The 20,390-nt window shown below is 43.7% G+C and overlaps 5 protein-coding genes across 12 annotated transcripts in view; 1 reads left to right on the top strand and 4 right to left on the bottom strand.

Annotated features, from left to right (window-relative positions):
* Window positions 1–2,063: 2,063 nt before the first annotated feature.
* On the top strand, window positions 2,064–2,984 carry LOC132795438 (RNA-binding protein pno1). The gene has a single exon (XM_060806141.1). The coding sequence runs from the start codon at window positions 2,148–2,150 to the stop codon at window positions 2,847–2,849; it is 702 nt and encodes a 233-aa protein (XP_060662124.1). The 5' UTR covers window positions 2,064–2,147; the 3' UTR covers window positions 2,850–2,984.
* A 512-nt stretch (window positions 2,985–3,496) lies between these two features.
* LOC132795437 (syntaxin-16) lies at window positions 3,497–5,249 on the bottom strand. The gene is made up of 3 exons (XM_060806140.1): window positions 4,829–5,249; window positions 4,611–4,744; window positions 3,497–4,549 (listed from the first exon to the last, which is right to left on the bottom strand). The coding sequence occupies exons 1-3, from the start codon at window positions 4,910–4,912 to the stop codon at window positions 3,700–3,702; spliced, it is 1,068 nt and encodes a 355-aa protein (XP_060662123.1). The 5' UTR covers window positions 4,913–5,249; the 3' UTR covers window positions 3,497–3,699.
* Window positions 5,250–5,774: 525 nt separating this feature from the next.
* On the bottom strand, window positions 5,775–10,128 carry LOC132795434 (nose resistant to fluoxetine protein 6-like). Of its 5 annotated transcripts, none has more exons than XM_060806135.1 (5): window positions 9,845–10,128; window positions 7,806–7,995; window positions 7,035–7,752; window positions 6,032–6,974; window positions 5,775–5,952 (listed from the first exon to the last, which is right to left on the bottom strand). In XM_060806135.1, the coding sequence occupies exons 1-5, from the start codon at window positions 9,869–9,871 to the stop codon at window positions 5,800–5,802; spliced, it is 2,031 nt and encodes a 676-aa protein (XP_060662118.1). In that variant the 5' UTR covers window positions 9,872–10,128; the 3' UTR covers window positions 5,775–5,799. The 5 variants fall into 5 exon arrangements, with proteins under 5 accessions (XP_060662118.1, XP_060662119.1, XP_060662121.1 ...); XM_060806136.1 differs by having other exon boundaries at window positions 7,806–8,014; window positions 9,887–10,128; XM_060806138.1 differs by having other exon boundaries at window positions 9,887–10,128.
* A 1,943-nt stretch (window positions 10,129–12,071) lies between these two features.
* On the bottom strand, window positions 12,072–15,892 carry LOC132795436 (nose resistant to fluoxetine protein 6-like). 2 transcript variants are annotated; one of them, XR_009633437.1, is made up of 6 exons: window positions 15,785–15,892; window positions 14,896–15,104; window positions 14,128–14,842; window positions 13,125–14,067; window positions 12,770–13,045; window positions 12,072–12,210 (listed from the first exon to the last, which is right to left on the bottom strand). XR_009633437.1 is itself a non-coding variant. In XM_060806139.1 (5 exons), the coding sequence occupies exons 2-5, from the start codon at window positions 15,083–15,085 to the stop codon at window positions 12,893–12,895; spliced, it is 2,001 nt and encodes a 666-aa protein (XP_060662122.1). In that variant the 5' UTR covers window positions 15,086–15,104; window positions 15,785–15,892; the 3' UTR covers window positions 12,744–12,892. The 2 variants fall into 2 exon arrangements, 1 of the variants encoding a protein (XP_060662122.1); XM_060806139.1 differs by lacking the exon at window positions 12,072–12,210 and having other exon boundaries at window positions 12,744–13,045.
* Window positions 15,893–16,469: 577 nt separating this feature from the next.
* LOC132797233 (zinc finger CCCH domain-containing protein 13) overlaps window positions 16,470–20,390 on the bottom strand; it is a 40,194-nt gene continuing 36,273 nt past the window's right edge. For all 3 annotated transcript variants that reach the window (XM_060808847.1, XM_060808845.1, XM_060808846.1), the window contains one exon: window positions 16,470–20,058. In XM_060808847.1, the coding sequence (XP_060664830.1) occupies window positions 17,069–20,058 (2,990 nt within the window). In that variant the 3' untranslated portion in view covers window positions 16,470–17,068. The remainder of the gene's footprint in view (window positions 20,059–20,390) is intronic.

Raw genomic sequence — 20,390 nt, 5'->3', positions numbered from 1 at the left:
CCACATCCGCATCCGCATATATACTCCTTTATGGTTGACGCTTCAGAGTTTTTTTTTCCGTGCTCGGCACAAAGGCAATTGCGAGGCGAACCAATCTCAGTGACAGCAGCAGCAGCAGCATAAACAGGTGACACCAGAGACAATAAGCTGCAATAGCAACACACAACCAGAGAGATAGAGATAGAGGTAGAGGTAAAGAGAGGGTTGAGGGGAGAAGACTAAAGAGCTAGCAACATTTTGTTAAGGCCACTTTGCGACATTTTAATTTAAATGCTAATCAGTTGCCAATAGAGTAAAAAGGAGACGAACCCCAAACACCAACTATGACTATGACTATGACAATGACTATAGCTATAGCTATAGCTATGACTACGAGTATGACTATGAGTATGGCTATGACTATCGCTATGGACGTTGCACGGTTGCACGGTTGCAAAGGCTTTTCAGCATCGGAGATGCAACACCGCTGCAATTTGTATTTAAAATGTCGGCCATTGTGGATTAGACAAGCGTCCCACATGCAATGGCCTATGATGACAGCTAGACAGCAAGCAGCGCCACTGTGCTGACATTTTTGGCCATTTTGCGGCGACATCTAGCTACTTTTAGTTACCTATAATTTTTTAAAGTCAGCAACTTTTTGCCAAATATTTTTACAAATATACGCAAAATATACAAATATATATGTATATACATATATGTATATGTTTTAGATGCAAATATGAAAAGTATTATATCCAACGTCATTTTTAGTAACCCTTTATTAAGCTTCATTATACAAATATACCAAAAATATACATACATACATATATTACAAATGCGCTTGCTGCACATATGTAAAGTTTTACGGCAACGCCATTTCTAGTTCCTTTTTTTTCTAGCTACTTTTGTTTTCAACATTCTGGCAACATTGGCAACAGCATGCACAACACAGTATGAAAGAGCAGGAGAGGGAGTGACTGACACACACACACACACATGCACTGATGCACTCATACAAAATGTCACCTAACGCTGGTGCCTCGTTGGGGGCCTCGTGTCATTATCATTTGCATTTTCGAAGAGGGTCAGATCCCGGGCTCAGGCCCAAGCGCTGGCCCAAAGGCCATTTATGCAATGTGCACAATAAGTAAGTGCTGATAACATCAACAAAGTGCATTTCACAAAGGTGTCAAAATTGCAAGTTGCAAGAAATTTGACAAGCGCGCCACAAAGCGCAAATATAAATAGTAGCTCCCCACCCTTCCTGCCAAGCCCTCATAATGCCTATAATGCAAACACATACGATGAGTGCAGTGGGCACAAGTTGGTTTATCCAACTAAAGTCAAGTGCAGTTAATAAGGAAGGAAAAAAGCAATAGCAACAAAAAAGTCAAACTTACCAGCCATAAAAAAAGAGTTCAACAAGTTTCAAGCTCGATCACACCATTCTACACAACACCGCTTCATACACTACTATATTAACACACACATTATACACTTAATACATTATAGTATTCACTTTTTTATTAATTTGCACAAAAAAAAATTGAAAAAAACGCCACAGATCGCATTATTTTACACAACACTGCTATATACACACTATATTATGCACTTTATTATTATATTAACACTCAAACTATGCCCTAATCACATTATAGTATTCACTTTTTATTTTTGCACAAAATAAAAAATAAAAAAAAAACGTTAACAGATTCCGCCAAAACAATTAACTAAGCCTGTTATCGATAGACAGAAAGCGCATAAACTGCACTTGACATGCAAAAGCTGATAGCTACGACACGCGCAATTGCTGCCCACTTGCTGAGCAAGCAACGATCAGCTGTGTGACCAACAGACACACTTTATACACCGATAACAACATCTTAATAAAACAGAAATAAGATTCTAAATAATTATTAATAGCGTAGCAGTTATTAAACAAATATTTCAGCTATTTAGCAAACTGTAAATAATCGCCAGGCCATTGAAATTGCGCGACTCCATTTGTGGCAGCAGTATATGTTATAGTATATTTCACTCTTGAATGTTATATATTAACAATAAAAAGTTACGGTCACACCGTCAAATGCAAACCTGATGCACAGTGTATCGCACGTGGAGAACAGAATTTATTTTGTGTTATTAAGCAAGTCGCAATAACAAACATGGAGGTGGAAAACATACAAACCGATGTCTTTGTGGCCCCAAAGAAAGCACAAAAACGTAGCGCCAACACAGACGATGTCGAAATGACTGTCGTGGACGCCGCCACTGGCATCGAAGGCGCTAAGAAACGCACTGGAACTGGTGCAAAACGCATCCGCAGTGAATTGCGGAAAGTGTCGGTGCCGCCGCACAGATATTCATCGCTCAAGGAACAATGGATGAAGATCTTCACGCCCGTGGTGGAACACATGAAACTGCAGATACGCTTCAACATGAAGGCACGTCAAGTGGAGCTGCGCATTGGCCCCGAGACTCCCGATATTTCCAATCTGCAGAAGGGCGCCGACTTTGTCAAGGCCTTCCTCTGCGGCTTTGAGGTGGACGATGCACTGGCCCTGCTGCGACTTGAGGATCTGTTTGTCGAGACGTTCGAGATTAAGGATGTGAAGACGCTGCGCGGTGATCATCAGTCGCGCGCCATTGGCCGCTTGGCTGGCAAGGGAGGACGCATCAAGTTCACCATCGAGAATGTGACCAAGACCCGCATTGTGCTCGCGGACAGCAAAATCCACATACTGGGCAGCTATCAGAACATTCAACTCGCCCGTCGCGCCATCTGCAACCTGATCCTTGGCTCCCCGCCCAGCAAAGTCTATGGCAATCTGCGTGCAGTCGCAACGCGTCTCTCCGAGCGCATGTAGGAGCCGGAGACATTCGGGGCTGTGATCAGGATCCTGGGGGGACGTCACTATCTTATGTTACATTTAAGTTTAGTTCTTTTTTTTGCACTTGTACTAAATATTAACTTAAATAAATCAATCATATATTACATAGAATTGTGCATTGACTTCGGTTCGGTTTGAAACTTGGTTGACTTAGCAAAAAAAGCGAAACTTTTAAATAATTGCAGCATGCATATAGATGCAAATTAAGGGAAAAGTTAATTTCATAGTTTAAAAAGAGAAGTGCATAATTAAATCCTTATAAATTAGCTTCTGTTTGACTCATTAGACAATTTGGAAGGTGCTAAATAAACTGAGGAACATTTCTTGGCACAGTTTTTAAGCAAAGGTTCGAATTTTGGTTAAAGCAAAGAAAAACAAATCAGTTGCCGATTACGTAGATATTTGATAATAAATTATTTAGCACAAGTTACACAGTTTGGCTTTTAAACTAGAGAAAATTTCAATCGAATTCAATTCTAATAAATAAAAAGTATTATGTACAAAATAGTTTGGCGTTTTAAACTTAAACAGAGAGAACTTAAGTTGAATATTAAATGTTGACAATTAAAAGATTTACCTTGTGATAAACTTTCGTTCAATTTTAGTAATATTATTAACTTGGCTTTGGTAATAAATAAATAAAAGGTATTTATATATATATTTTACATTATACAGTGACAATTATACACACCACGGAACTACACATAATGACAATAATAATAATAGTTAATAACGGAATAACTGCTAGCCTTGGAGCTGGAATTTTGCACGTCGTTGCCTTCGTGACTCTGCGTGTGTGTGTGTGTGTGAGCATAATCTTCATCAACTACAGCTTGGTGAAGATGAGCAGCAGCAGCATGAGAAACGTGACAGCGGCGAGGACGAGAATGATGCACATTTTGCGATTCTTGCGCTGATACATCTCGGCCCGCTGCAGCTGTCGCAATCCCTCGGAGACACGCGTCTGCGTCTGTTCGACATTGTAATCGATGCGATCCATTATCGTGCCCTGTTCATGCACCATATGCCCCAAATCCTTGAAGATGTCGTTGAGATCGTATATCGATTTGACAATCTTTGTCACCTCCTGCTCCCGATGCTGCGCTAGCCGTGTGTTCTCCTCCTCGAAGAGTAGTAGCTGTTGTTGTGTCATGCGTTGCGCCAGCGGCTTCTTGAAATGATCATCGATCTCATGCTCATCCTCCTCGAACAAATAAGCATTTGTAGCGGTTCCTCCACCGCCGCCGCCGCCGCCACCTGTTGCCGCTGAATCCAAAAAGTTATCTGCAAAGCTGTCAGCGAAATTTCCCAGCTCATCGTTGCCCAACTCCACGTTGGTGAACTCATTGTTGTCAAAGTACTTCTGAGAGCGTTCCTCGCGCGAATTCAATTGCAGCAGATACGCGTTCTGGCTGTTGCGAAACTTGACCGTCAAATCCTGCAGCTGGAGCAGCGCACACTCCACCGCATTGGCGGTGAGACGTTGCTCCACCTTGCTGCCCACACCGAGGCTAGAGCGCACACACTGTATGTGGCGATGGGTGCTCGCAATCAGTTTGGCCACAATCTGACTCAATACCTCGATCTCACACTCATCGTCGCGCTGATCATCGAAGGTGGGACGCAACAGATGCCGGGCATGCAGCGATCCCAGTTCGTCCAACTTCGGCTTGATTCTGCACACAGAAGAGAGTTAGAAAGCAAGCGCTGATATCGATATCAATTTCTCCCACTCACTTGGACATTGTGTATTGCGCCTCCTCGAATTTGTCGAGCCACACAGGCGGTGTGCCGTAATCATCCTGCATTTCCAGACCCTCCTCCGCTTCGCGCACGGAATGCTTGAGCAAACGCTCCGAGTCGCTGCCACGCTGCAACCACACGCCACCGGCAACCGGTGAGCATCAATTAACACAATGTGATTCATTTGGGATAGTCCATATGGATTCGCTTACCCGATGATCGTCATAATGATTGCGATTTTTGCTGGCATTGTTGCGCATGATGATAAACACCTCGGTGAGATTGCGCGACGTCATCGCTGCAGCCGTTTCTGTATGTGTGTGTGTGTGAGTGTGTTTGATTGTGTTTTGATTTTTTGTGTTTCAATTTTGCTAATTTATATACATCTACTTTTTTGCATTTTACATTTTTTTCTATTTATTTGCTATTTTTGGGAAAACAACTTAGTGGTGAAGCAATAGCGATGGCACTATCACACAATAAACATCGATTTCTTAGCGCAAACATGAATGCTTTTCTTCAGTTCGCGAATACAAACAACTTTATTATTTATTGTATAAATATTATCATTTCACAATTATTAAAATTTTTCCTTAAAAAAAAGCTTTTTTCTAACAGCTGTCTACGTCGGTGTGTGACCACAAGCAGGACATGCGACACCATTCGAAAATATATACCAACAAATACAACAGCCCACTACTTTGTCAGTTGGTCACACTTCATACGATATATTTCCACAACTTGTGTAGTGGCGCGTCACCGACCCAGCTAAATTTATAAATATTTATATATCAGTTGTATATTTTATTAAAAACTGAGACTGAGCTTTTAAACAAACTCTAGTGCTTCAAAATGGCCCAAATAACAAGGCGGCCGCCTGGCAACACCACCTTTGGTATTTTGGTATATTTGCACAGCGTGAGTAACATGGCACATCATTTAATACAGCTTGTTACTTACATGTTCTCTTTAACTAAAAAAAACCACTCCAACATTAAGTCCTCACAAAAGCTGCGCGAATATTCATTTCTTATTTGCATTGACTATAATAATATATTAAAAAAAGGTAAATTCAAAAACCAACAATTAACGCAAAAAAGAGCAACGCAAAACGGAGCGCAGCCGAGCGCAAAAATATAACGTAAACTTAACGGATGGTTAGCAGCACATATCAATGGAGTATTTATTTATTTTTATTATTGGACGCTGGACCTGGTTGTGTAGCAAGTGAAGACATCAACAAATGGGTAAGTCTATTGAACGGCATTTCAAGGAACAGCGTCAACACGGTGGACATTGCAAAGCAAATAACTGTGTACGCAATCGAAATGATGGACTGCATCGAAAAAAGAGAAAAAACGTTATGTTATGTGACTGATTTTAACGTAACCGCTTACGGTTTGCGTTGTACTTACCCAAAGACTAAAATCCGAAGGCAGTAAATAGCTAAAACCATAATTAAAACACATAATAAGCAACGGATGAATCAGGTAAAACGTAAACGTCAATTTGCCTAAGAACTGAAAACAATTTGCTTGCAGCAATTGCGTTCCCCACCGAATGACGAAAGAACAACGTTCAGTGCTAAAGTTGGCCAAAATCAAATGTAACGTAATCAGCGAATAGACAAGACGTACTATTACGATAGCGGTGGCAATGAGATGCGTATTCAGATCATTCGCCTCCAGTTTCAATTGCCAAATCACCCACAACACGGCTGCGGCAGCCAAGGATTTCACTAGACGCCCCGGAAAGACCAAGTCAAGCGGTGTCTTTCCATCACGCATCCCATTGACATGGGCATGGGCATAGATGCCGCCGACGGCATAAGTCTGCAAACGCACCAACGGGTTAAAGTAGAAACCTTCGGTCAGCTCCGAAAAGGCATTGTCAAAGCGCAGTTGTACGCGCAACGTGATGAGGATGGCAAGCGAATACACCAGATTGGCCACCAGTATGCCGACAACGAGACGACGCACCAGCTTCGGACGATGCACATACAAATGGAGCAGGAACATGGCGAGCATATGGAACTGCATCTCGCAGGCCAGCGACCAAGTCCAATTGGCGCACAAGTAATCGGTGTTGAACAGATCCTGTATGAGCAATGCATTCTTCCACCAGCTCTGGGCGCAGTAGTCATCCAGTGGCTCCTGGATGTGCAGCAGCGACACCTCACGGTAGTAGCTAATGGCAACGGTCACCAGAAGCATGAGCACAATCTGCATGGGCACCAGACGCAAGTAGCGCTGCAGCAAGGACTTGAGGTAGGCGACCAGATTGCTGGACAGCGGCTGCTCGGCCAAGCGCTGCAGCTGGGCGCGATTGCTGAGAAAGTTGGACACAGTGAGGAAGCCACTAGAAGGAAAGAGAAGAGATCTTAAGCGAATGGAAAACGAAGAAAAAGCAGAAGCTCACCTGATGGTGAAGAACACTTCGAGCATGGCCGGCACATAGGGATGATGCAGCCAAAGGTTCGCAATGCCCTCGAGCATGTCCGACGTTTGATTAACCGACGTGACCGAGTACCACGTCACATGGAGTATCAACAGCGAGATGGCGCCCACCACACGCAGCCCATTGATGACGGCAATCTCTTTGCTGCTGTCGGACAAACGCTGCCAATTGCTGGGCACATGAAAGCAGTCGAGCACACGACTCCAGCCTTTGGGCAACACATTGCTGAGCAGCGTCAGCAGCAGCACCAGCAAGAGGAGAGTGATGAGCAATCGAAAGGCGCGACTCTTAAGGAAGCGACCCACAAATTGTGGTTTCTTTGTGTACACCAACTGAGGCTGCAGCTCCATGTACTGGTGCTCCAATGGTTGCACCGCGAGTGTCTGGCGCAACAGCTGTTCCAGCTCGTCGCGTTCACAGCTCTGCGGCACACAGAGTCCAATGTGCATCAGCGTCGCGGGTCTGTGTAGGAAACGCAGCTTGAAACGCGTTGTGGAATTGACATAAACCACGCGATAGTCGAAGCCAAAGGGCGCCAGACTGTCCAGCAGATGCTGCTGCTTCGATGTGTAATACCTGAGCACAAGCTGATTGACCGCTTGGCAGGTGACGCGGCTGCCCAAAAAGTGTGCGTCGCCCATCAGTATGTTGGCATACCCGCTGCCCGATGCATCGAAGGCTGCAGGAAGAGTTGTTAGAGTGGATTCGAATTTGGTGGAAAGTTTTCTTTACCCTTGAGCGCCCAGGCTTCGTGTCGCTGCCAGGCTGCATGCAGCGCCAGCAGCTCTTGTCCGCATCGCGTTGTTTGATTGGTGGATGGACTAAGCATCAGCTGTGTGAGACCCTCCAGCAACGAGCTGGATGCAAAGCTGGAGTCCAGTGCTTGGGCCAGCACAGGCAGCAACAGCAGCAGCTTCAACATCTTTTATAAGTTTAGTAAACTAGAGTTTATAAGCAGATAGACATAAGACGATTTAGATATAGACAAGAGTCAGTCCGTTTTGTATGTAGAGTAAGCAGGAGGAGATCCGCCGATTTAGATATAGCTAAGTATGTCCGATTTGTCTGTGTGTTCTTATAAACAGATGTGAGAAACTGAGCTGCATTTAATGCAAGCTGCTAACGAAACATTCAAAAATCGTGGGAATAAGTCAAGTATGAATAGGAGTCATGGGAAATATAAAGAGATTTACTACTATATTACCAAAACCTCTTCTATGCGGTTTCTAATTCCGAGTATACGACTTTTTTAGTAGTATACGATTTATACTTTCGTATATAAGAGGTTTTAATAATATAAGATAAGGTTCAGTAATATTAAGTTAGGGAAATTAAATCTCTTTATATGCTTCCCCCTTCAAAGTCTTCTGTAATACAAAATCAGGGAAGTATATATGTATATAGATTAAAAGTCTTATATTACTAAAAGTATAAATCGGAATCAAGAGAAATATAAGAGGAGTACTGCTATTATATCAAAATCTCTTACATATACATATGCGGTTTCTACCTCCAAGTATAAGATTTTTTAGTAATATATGATTTATACTTCAGTAGTATATACTATACTATACTTTTAGTAGTATATTATTTATACATCCGTATATAGAAGTTTTTAGTATCTTATTACTAAAATTCTATTAATAAAATTTATATAAACTGTATACTACTAAAATTTCTTATATATGGTAGTATAAGTCTTCTTCTATCTTATAAGGTTCAGTAATATTGTGTAAGAAAAATTTTAAATGAGTTGTCTATCACTAGTCTCTTCATATCCTTCCCCTTCAAGGTCTTCTGTAATACAAGATCAGGGATGTATAAAGATGTCAAGTCTTATATTACTTAAACTTTTTTTAGAAAGCATAAAGCTTATTTTATCTTTAAATTCCTATTCCTATTATTATTTATTACGCGGTGATAAAAGTAAGAACGGATTATATTGAACAGTTCAGTCTTTAAAATCAAAGGACACTAAGGATAATTGACCGTTTTAAAAGTCGCGCACATTTTATTAGAACACAAAAAAAATTTAAAAAAAAAAATTGACTTTGGAATCCGTGGAATTGAAAATTCGAATTCGATTTTTACCTTTAGCTTTACACTGTTTAATACACTTGACGGACTTTTTTGACAAGGATTCGCCTTTAAGTTTTGAGACAACCGTGAACTACTCGCATTGAACTTCGGATTGAACTGTTTATTCATTAAAACTGCTGATCTAAGTATAGGTATTTAATCCATTTCTAAAGTTAGAGTCGTGGGTGGATCAGAGTTATTTTTAAAATAGAATAATTAACGGATTATTGAAAGCGAACTCTTGCTTGCCCCATAAAAAGCGCATAGCACAGTTGAATTTGGCAGTGGCAACTAATCACGCAGCATGCAAACCCAAATTGGGGTTTGCTGTCACAAACAATTTTGCCTTTTGTTTAAATCATATTATTAAAATGTTTTAAAAATAGAACCCCGAAAAAAGAAAAGGTAATAAAGTTAATAAACACACTTGCACTTTCATTATAAAACTTTTAACTTTTTACCAACTTTAAATTTAAATTGTAAGTTGGGTTGTTTAAAATAGTAAATATTAATTTATTTATTATGTTAAATATGATAAAAATATTAATTTATAAGCACGTCATTTTGTATACAACAAAAAAAACCTCATCATCGGTTAAACGACACAATTTACATCTTATTTATTTCGGTATTTTTGGCAATAAGTATTTAACATTTTCCAAAATAACAATACGCAAATTTTGCTTACGTACACACACGTTTCGAAACAAAGAATGCATTGTAAGTATTCTTACTTGTACTTTTGTTTTATGAACCTCGCGGGTAAAACGTCGATCAAATACTGGTCGCAGTGGAGTGCTGGGCTTAGCTTCCAGATGAGATAATCGTTTTATTTTGTTTAGTTTTAGTACCACTTTAAATGCAATTTGAATAAATAGTGCACAGGTCGACCCATAACATTCTGATCCTAAGGTTCTATGGCAACTGACCCATTTGAATTGCTCGACGATCGAGAGAGACTGTTTATTTGACGCGATTTATTTCGACTGTCATTGTGCATCGAAAATAATATATAGTAAAACAAAGTACAGAAGCGATTAGAAACTTGCAAATGCGCTATAAAAATGTATTGAACGCTAGTGTTGTGAATTACTTTTTGCTTATCAAATTTTACTTATATTGCTACAATTTGCAATATTTATAATTCCATACATTGTACGTGCAAGTAAGTTTCAAGATAACCGTTAATTTGTCGTGAATGTGATAGTGTAATCGCATTAAATATAATAACAACCCCAGCAGTGTAATGTCGTATAAAGTGTCGCACTTCAATGCATTACATTATCCACAAATGTGATGGGTTCCACTTGCTAGTAACTGTATGAATGTATGTACATATGTATGGACAATGTTTAGAATATTTAATATGTAACTTAATCTTATTCGTATTGATATAAGTAAGACAACTCATGCATTACATCGTTTACAAATGTAATGGCTTATATGTACAATATAAAGGTATTTTCTAGTCGTACAGAAATATAATGAGTTCTACTAACTTAAATCCATTTAAAATTTAACCACATTAAAAAGAACCGTATCCAAGCAGTGTTTACTTATAAAGTATAGCAACCAACACATTACATTGTCCACAAATGTTATGAATTCATCTTGCATAAAGCAGTAGGGACAAACTACCTTTTTAATGACAGTTTTAGGTCGTAGAAACTATGACCAACCAAGGAATTGTCCCCAAATGGTAGTAGCGGTTTGAATATGTTCCACTCTGCAATGCTGGCTAATGCTTACAATATTTGGTACATAACTTAATCTTATTATTATTAATATAATAATGGGAAGTAATGCATTAGATCGTCCAGAAAAGTAATGGGTTCCACTTTCTTAAATAAATGTTTGGTCTTTAAAAACCAATGCATTACATTGTACACCTAGAATTAATAATTGCCAATTCATTCCATCACTTTTAATATTCTCACTTTGCTATATATTGTATAGAGCAACAAAGCAACTGACTAATTTCTCAATTAAAACTTGTTTAATCTAACCCTTAAACCATCGATAATATGCGCAATGCGCATGTTAAGTGTCTCTCGACCTATCTATTAACTTTTATGAATCATTTTGTACACAATAATAAAACCTTTTCCTTCTAAGAAATTAAAAACATTTACAGTACTTTTTTTTACGTTATTTATTTTGGCACTTTATATTGTTTGTTTATTATAATTTTTATAGCCGCTACCTATAGGGTAGAAGGGACGGTAGGAAATGTATGTAACAGGTAGAAGGAGGCATCTCCGACTCTATATATTCTTGATCAGCATCAATAGCCGAGACGATCTAGCCAAGTCCGTCTGTCTGTCCGTCTGTCCGTTTGAACACCTAGATCTGAAAGACTATAAGAGATAGAGCTATAATTTCTTTTCGACAGCATTTGTTGTTTGTTTCAAATGGGATAGTAACGCTGTCGCGGACTTATCAACTGCTCCTGCGACTGCTGCTGCTGGAGTTGCGGATCTGCCGAGCGGCCACGCAGCGCTGTCTCCTGCTTGAGCGGCTGTCGCTGTCGCTGCTGATCGCTCAACGATCCATCCGATTCGTTGCTGCTGTGACGCATCAATCCGTTCGTGCCCACACCACAGATGTGTCCGTCGATCACATTATACTGCTGATAGGTTGTCTGATTAACCGCTGCTCCGTTGGGCGTGCTCAGTTCTCCCAACCCGCCACGTTTGACGCTGTAGCTGTCACCACATCGGGCGGAGCTCCACCTCCTCCACTCAGCTTCTTCTTCAACCCGTTGCGACGTATAGACCATGGAGATCCTCGCGAAATGCCTGCGACGAAAAGTGATTCACATTCAAGGCGGGATCCTGACGTTCCACCCAGTTCGAGATGCCCTGCTAGAACTTCCCGCCTCGTCCCGCCAACCCGGGATCCTTTAGGCAAGCGTTCCCGTTCGCGTTCTATCGCGCTCCCGATCGCGCTCCCGTTCTCGTTCGGCGCTGCGCGGCAAAGTGTGGGTGAGCGGCACAGTTGCATTTTGTCCGCCCACTGGCAGTTGACTCTCTCCGTCGATCCGCCAGAAGTGCCACCTCTGTCGAAGAGAGAAATCCTATTAATATTTGTCCTAAAGATTTTGAGGACTTTTCTGCTTTGCGACCTGCTTGAATTTTTCGAGTTCCTCGAACATACTTGCGGACTTTACTCCCTCTTCGGACTCTTCGTCATTCCTCGCACTTTTCGACCTCCTCGAACTTTTTAATCTCTTCGAAGCTTTCAACCTCTTCCTACATTACGCCCCCTTTGGACTTTTCGCTCTCCTTGGACTTTTCGACCCTCTCCAACTTTTTGACCGCCTCTTACTTTTGACCTTGTCGGATTTTTCCACCTTTTAGGACTTTCCAAACCCTTCATACTGTGTGTCCTCTTCAGACATTTTGCCCTCCTCGGACTTTTCGTCATCCTCTTGGACCTCTTAGGACTTTTCCACCTATTAGGACTTTTAAAACTCTTCATACTTTACGCCTCCTTCTCCTCCTCCACATATTTCTCGATCTCTTCTCACTTTTCGACCTCCTTAGACTTATCTTCGGACTTTTCGTCCTCATCGAACTATTCGACCTCCTCGCACTTTTCAACACCTTCGGACTTACCCTTCGTCGCCGTCGTCGTCGGTATCGTGATTGGCGAACTTGCTTAAAAAAGAGCAACGCAAAACTGAGCGCAGCCGAGCGCAAAAATATAACGTAAACTTAACGTCTATATTAATCGAGTATTTATTTATCTTTATTCTTGGACTCTGGAGCTTGTTGTGTGGCAAGTGAAGACATCAACAAATTGGTAAGTCTATTGAACGGCATTTCAAGGAACAGCGTCAACACGGTGGACATTGCAAAGCCAATAACTGTGTACGCAATCGAAAGGATGGACTGCAACGAAAAAAGAGAAAAAACGTTATGTTACGTGACTGATTTTAACGAAACCTCTTACGGTTTGCGTTGTACTTACCCAAAGACTAAAATCGGAAGGCAGTAAATAGCTAAAACCATAATTAAAACACATAATAAGCAACGGATGAATCAGGTAAAACGTAAACGTCAATTTGCCTAAGAACTGAAAACAATTTGCTTGCAGCAATTGCGTTCCCCACCGAATGACGAAAGAACAACGTTCAGTGCTAAAGTTGGCCAAAATCAAATGTAACGTAATCAGCGAAATGATGAGACGTATCATTATGAGGCCGGCAGCAATGAGCTGCTTATTCTGATCGTTCGCCTGCAGTTGCAATTGCCAAATCACCCACAACACGGCTGTGGCAGCCAAGGATTTCACTAGACGCCCCGGAAAGACCAAGTCAAGCGGTGTCTTTCCATCACGCATCCCATTGACGTGGGCATGGGCATAGACGGCGCCGACGGCATATGTCTGCAAACGCACAAACGAATTAAAGTAGAAATGATCGTTCATCTGCGGAGAGAGAATTTCGAAGCGCATTTGAATGTCCATCGTGACGACCAAGGCAAGCGAATACACCAGATTGGCCACCAGTATGCCGACAACGAGACGACGCACCAGCTTCGGACGATGCACATACAAATGGAGCAGGAGCATGGCGAGCATATGGAACTGCATCTCGCAGGCCAGCGACCAAGTCCAATTGGCGCACATATAATGGGTGCTGAACAGATTCTGGATGAGCAACACATTCTGCCACCAGTCCTGGGCACAGTAGTCATCCAGTGGCACATGGACGTGCAGCAGAGACACCTCACGATAATAGCTAATGGCAACGGTCACCAGAAGCATGAGCACAATCTGCATGGGCACCAGACGCAAGTAGCGCTGCAGCAAGGACTTGAGGTAGGCGACCAGATTGCTGGACAGCGGCTGCTCGGCCAAGCGCTGCAGCTGGGCGCGATTGCTGAGAAAGCTGGACACAGTGAGGAAGCCACTAGAAGGAAAGAGAAGAGAACTTAAGCGAGTGGAAAAAGTAGAAGAAGCGTAAGCTCACCTGATAGTGAAGAACATCTCGACCATGGCCGGCACATAGGAATGATGCAGCCAAAGGCTCGTAATGGCCTTGAGTGTGCCCGCCGTGTGATTAACCGATAACGAGTACCACGGCACATGGAGTATCAACATCGAGATGGCGCCCACCACACGCAGCCCATTGATGACGGCAATCTCTTTGCTGCTGTCGGACAAACGCTGCCAATTGCTGGGCACATGAAAGCAGTCGAGCACACGACTCCAGCCCTTGGGCAGCACATTGCTGAGCAGCGTCAGCAGCAGCACAATCGAGAGAAGAGTGATGAGCAATCGAAAGGCGCGACTCTCAAGAAAGCGACCCACAAATTGTGGTTTCTTTGTGTACACCAACTGAGGCTGCAGCTCCATGTACTGATGCTCCAATGGTTGCACCGCGAGTGTCTGGCGCAACAGCTGTTCCAGCTCGTCGCGTTCACAGCTCTGCGGCACACAGAGTCCAATGTGCATCAGCGTCGCGGGTCTATGTAGGAAACGCAGCTTGAAACGCGTTGTGGCATTGACATAAACCACGCGATAGTCGAAGCCAAAGGGCGCCAGACTGTCCAGCAGATGCTGCTGCTTCGATGTGTAATACCTGAGCACAAGCTGATTGACCGCTTGGCAGGTGGTGCGGCTGCCCAAAAAGTGTGCGTCGCCCATCAGTATGTTGGCATACCCGCTGCCCGATGCATCGAAGGCTGCAGGAAGAGTTGTTAGAGTGGATTCGAATTTGGTGGAAAGTTTTCTTTACCCTTGAGCGCCCAGGCTTCGTGTCGCTGCCAGGCTGCATGCAGCGCCAGCAGCTCTTGTCCGCATCGCGTCGTTTGATTGCTGGATGGACTAAGCATCAGCTGTGTGAGACCCTCCAGCAACGAGCTGGTTGCAAAGCTGGAGTCCAGTGCTTGGGCCAGCACAGGCAGCAACAGCAGCAGCTTCAACATCTTTTATAAGTTGAGTAAACTAGAGTTTATAAGCAGATAGACATAAGACGATTTAGATATAGACAAGTCAGTCCGTTTTGTATGTAGAGTAAGCAGGCCAATTTAGATATAGCTAAGTAGTCCGATTTGTCTGTGTGTTCTTATAAACATATGTGAGAAACTGTTAAAGCTGCATTTAATGCAATCTGCTAACGAAACATTCCAAAATCGTGGGAGCAAGTCAAGTATGACTTGGCGTCAAGGGAAATATAAAGAGATTTACTATTATATTACCAAAACCTCTTCTATGCGGTTTGTACTTCCGAGTAAGAGACTTTTTAGTAGTATACGATATATACTTATGTATATAAAAGTTTTTAGTAGTATACGGCTTATACTTCCGTATATAAAAGATTGTAGTATCTTGTTACTAATATTCTATTTGTACAAACTCCTTATATATAAACTGTATACTAATAAAATCTCTTATATACGGTAGTATAAGTCTTCGGTAGTATAAGTCTTCTCTCTTATAAGGAAAATTTAAAAGGTTTTAGTTTTCTATTACTAATCTCTTCATATCCTTCCCCTTCAAGGTCTTCTTTAATACAAGATCAGGGATGTATAAAGATTTCAAGTCTTATATTGGCTTATCTTTAAATTCCTATTAACACTGCGTAATAAAAGTAAGAACGGAGTAAGAACGGATTTAACACACACTTTGATAAGTCCAAGATAATTGACCGTTTTATTAGAACACATAAAAAAATTCGCCAAAAAGTTTTGAGACAACCGTGAACTACTCGCATTGAACTTCGGATCAAACTGTTTATTCGTTGAAACTGCTGATCTAAGTATAGGTATCCACTTCTAAAATTAAAATCGTGGGTCGATCAAAGATAATTTTAAAATAGAATAATTAACGAAAATCTTGTTTGCGCGATAATTCGGCAGTGGTAACTAGTCATGCAACATGCAAACCCATCTTATTATTATTATTCTAAGTGTAGCAACCAGCTTGTCAACTAAATATGCAAACGGGTTTGACCACATAAAACACATGGCTTAAAGGGTTGATTGGACTTGGCTTTGAAAAAAGTATAGAAAATGGAATGGAAAAGAAAATCAGCATACTACATTATATGCACCTAGAATTAATAATTGCCAATTAAGTGATTGATTATTCTCACTCACTTTGCTATACATTGTATAGATCAACAAAGCAACTGACTAATTTCTCAATTAAAACGTGTTTAATCGAGCCCGTAAACAGTTGTTAATATGCGCAGGTTAAGAGTCTCTCGACCTATCCATTAACATAACTGAAATGAATCATTTTGTACACAGTAATAAAACCTTTTCCTTCTAAGAAATGAAAAAACATTTACAGTATTTTTTTTTGCATTATTTATTTTGGCACTTTATGTTGTTTGTTTATTATAATTTTTGTAATTGGAATTGGTTGTATTATTAAGCAAATTATTATTAAATGTGTAAATTATGTTTGTTTTACTCCTTGTTTGTTTTTGTTTTTGTTTTTCCCATTTTTGAAATTTTACATATATATATAAATATATATAGTAGATATAAGTACATATTAGGTTTGTAGTAGGTAAGTAGGGGAAGGGGGAGGCGACAATTAATTCATAATTATATGCAAATTAATTAATTAGTTTCAAGTGTTTAACGTTTAACTATACAACAAAAGTTACAATTAAATTGTTACAATTAGTAAAAAAAAACCAAAAAAAAACACATATATAGAATATGATGGAAGAAAGGGGCGTGTGTCAGGTGTGGCAGCAGAGGCAACAAAAAATAATAATAATAATAATAATAATGATAATCATGATGATAATAATAATGATGACGACTGCAATGCTGTTGGGTGCTTATTTTGTATCCTGGGGCCTTTCATTTTGATTTGCAGCTTGTCAAATGAAACTAAAGCCGAGAGTCGAGTAACTGCGGAGAGTTGTGGAGAGTGGAGACTTGTTCTGCGTTTCACTTGCGATTGCGCAGCTCGATGATGGTGGCGCCAGAGCCGCGACGCAGCTGCTGTGGATGATGCTGTGGATGCTGCTGCTGTTGCCGCACAATGCTCGCCGTGTCCTTGTTGAGCTCAACGGCTGGGGGAGAGCGCGAGTCCAGGGAATACTTTGCCTGCAACGCATACTTGGGTGATCTAGCGTAATCCTCCTCAACCCCGCCATGCATCACACGATAGAGATCGGGAGCCCGCATATAAAGTTGTTGCTGTTGCTCGCGCTCGCGTTTTCTGTCCTCCTGATAGAGATCCTCATCGTTAGCGGTGATTTTGCTTAGATCCTTTTGACTGCGACTGATCAAATTCACAATCGAGGGACTTTTGAGGCCACTCTTCAGTGAATTATCCTTGCCGCTGGAAAAGAGATGCGGATTCGATTTGTACGCTTCCGATTGTTGCGGTTGCTGCTGTTGGAACTGCGTTGCAGGGGGCAACTGGCGTCCGCTGCTGGCGTAGCCATTGCTATAGTTGTTCCTCGTCAGCTTCTCGATGTAGATGGGACTAGGATCGTTGCTGCCATTCATGCCGTGCACATTGAAGCTCTTGCTGCGATTCAGCACTTTGGCATAAGTCCGCGCTGGCTTTGCAGGTCCCTGAATCGCCGCATCAAGCTGTTGCTGCTGCTGTTGCTGTGACTGTTGCTGTGGTCGCATGGGAGCCGGTGCAACGCTGTAGATGCCGCGATTGCTCTTCTCCAGCGTTGTGGTTTGATTGTAACGCGGCTGTTGCTGCTGCTGTTGTCGTTGCATTTGGTGTCCCGACTCGTGCAGCTTGCGCGGCAACGTCTGAGCCGAGCGATAATCCTGCTGCGCATTCAGGTTCGGTGTGGAGCCGCTGAAGCGTTGACTGTGCTTCTGATAGCGTCCCAGCGTATGCGTTGTCGAGCTCACTGGCAACGCTCTCGACTCGTAGTAATCATCCTCATCCTCCTGCTCTCGCTCACGTTCGCGCTCCCGTTCCCTTTCGCGTTCCCTTTCTCTCTCCCTCTCTCGTTCCCTTTCCCGCTGCAGCTGCTGTTGCTCGTAGCGTGGCTCGAGGGAACGTTGGCGAGCGCGTCCGTGCGCCTGAGCTGCATTCCCATGGCGCTCGTAGATGTTCTCCTTACCATAAAGCGTGCTCGAGTAGGGATCCTCACCGAGATAGTAACGCTGTCGCGGACTTATCAACTGCTCCTGCGACTGCTGCTGCTGGAGTTGCGGATCTGCCGAGCGGCCACGCAGCGCTGTCTCCTGCTTGAGCGGCTGTCGCTGCTGATCGCTCAACGATCCATCCGATTCGTTGCTGCTGTGACGCATCAATCCGTTCGTGCCCACACCACCGATGTGTCCGTCGATCACATTGTACTGCTGATAGGTTGTCTGATTAACCGCTGCTCCGTTGGGCGTGCCCGGTTCTCCCAACCCGCCACGATTGCCGCCCGCCGGGGATTGTTCGCGGGACTTGCTGGCCGCTGACTTCATGCGGAACTTGCGCTCAGCACTCGCCGAGCGGATTTTGCTCACCAGCTTGCGCAACGAGTTGCCAATCACCTGACCCATTTTGCTCGGTTTGCTGGCACTCAGCGTGGACAGATTCGACGTAGAAGCCGCCGTCGGTCGCATGCCATTCAACGAGGAGGCCGCTGTCGGGACCGGTGCAACGGCGGCGACGGCAGGCGGATAGCTGGAGGTGGGTGCAAAGCGTGTGCGTTGCTGTTGCTTGCGATTCAGTGTCATGGTCACACCAGACGGCGGCTCCAGCTGCGGTGCAACCGGCGGCCTGACGCGATTTACCACATAATCCACCTGCGGCGAAGAGCTCCGACTGCGACTGCGCGGTGGCGGCGAATAATCCGGCGGTGGTTCCAACTGTGCTCCCGTTGTGGACGGTCCCACAACCTTCGAGCCATGTTGCAGCTCTCCGAGCTTCTTTTCGATGGCACGTCGACGCTGCGGTACTGTGGGTCGTCCCAGGTTGCTGTTGCTGCTGCTGCTCGGCGCAAACTGTTCGCTACCCCGCTCGTAGCTCTTTCCCCGTCCCACATTGTTGCTGTTGTTACTGGACGGTGCATGGCCGTTGATGATGGGATTGCTGCTGCTGCGTCCGTGTCCGTGCGCATGTCCGTAGGCAACACGCTTGTGTGACGGCTCCTCAACAGCTCGCGGAGCATAAGCAGCCGCAGCGGGAACGCGACCAGCTACGGGTCCTGGGGCTGGGCCGAGTCCCAGACCCGGTATGGCATCCAAATCGTCGAGGGCATCGCGTGAGCCGCGTGTAGAACGCGCCAGGAATTGCGAGGACAAGCTCTGACGCTTCTGTTGCAGTATATCCTCTCGACTCACATAGCTATCGTTCGCTGTGGCTGCCACCACATCGGGCGGAGCTCCACCTCCTCCACTCAGCTTCTTCTTCAGCCCGTTGCGACGTATGGTCTCCTGGAGATCCTCGCGAAATGCCTGCGACGAAAAGTGATTCACATTCGAGGCGGGTTCCTGACGTTCCGCCCAGTTCGAGATGCCCTGATAGAACTTCCCCCCTCGTCCCGCCAACCCGGGATCCTTTAGATACTTCCGATCGAGTGTACTGGGCAAGCGTTCCCGTTCGCGTTCTCGCTCTCTATCGCGCTCCCTCTCTCGCTCCCGATCACGTTCCCTTTCGCGCTCCCGTTCTCGTTCGGCGCTGCGCGGCAAAGTGTGGGTGAGCGGCACAGTTGCATTGTGACCGCTCACTGGCAGTTGACTCTGCGACTTAATCGTCACATTGAAGTAGCTCTTCTTCGTGGGCTCTACATCCGCGTCCACGTCCCGCGTTGCCTCGTCGTCACGTGAATCGTTCGACGCTGTCGACTCGCTGCCAAAGTGCGACTCCAGCCATTTCATGGTCTCGCCCTTGCGCGTCTCCTCCTCGCGATCAAAGTCCAGGGGTCGCTTGGTCAGCGCATCTTTGCGATCCGCCAGCAGTGCCACCTCTGTCGAAAAGAGAAATCCTATTAATATTTGTCCTAAAGATTTTGAGGACTTTTCTGCTTTGCGACTTGCTTGGATTTTTGGAGTTCCTCGAACATACTTGCGGACTTTACTCCCTCTTCGGACTCTTCGTCATTCCTCGCACTTTTCGACTCCTTTACGCCCCCTTCGGACCTTTCGCCCTCGTCGGACTTTTCGACCTCCTCTTACTTTTGGACCTCTTCGGAGTTCTTAACCTCTTCGGAGCTTTTAACATCTTCAGACTTTTCAACCTCCTCGTCTGATTTTTCCACCTCGTAGGACTTTTCAAACTCTTCATAGTTTGCGCCCCCCT

The sequence above is a fragment of the Drosophila nasuta genome, chromosome X (genome assembly GCF_023558535.2).
Source record: "Drosophila nasuta strain 15112-1781.00 chromosome X, ASM2355853v1, whole genome shotgun sequence".
Classification (NCBI taxonomy): domain Eukaryota; kingdom Metazoa; phylum Arthropoda; class Insecta; order Diptera; family Drosophilidae; genus Drosophila; species Drosophila nasuta.
The sequence above is the reverse complement of the archived record's forward strand: the minus strand, read 5'-3'. Positions and strand labels throughout refer to the sequence as shown.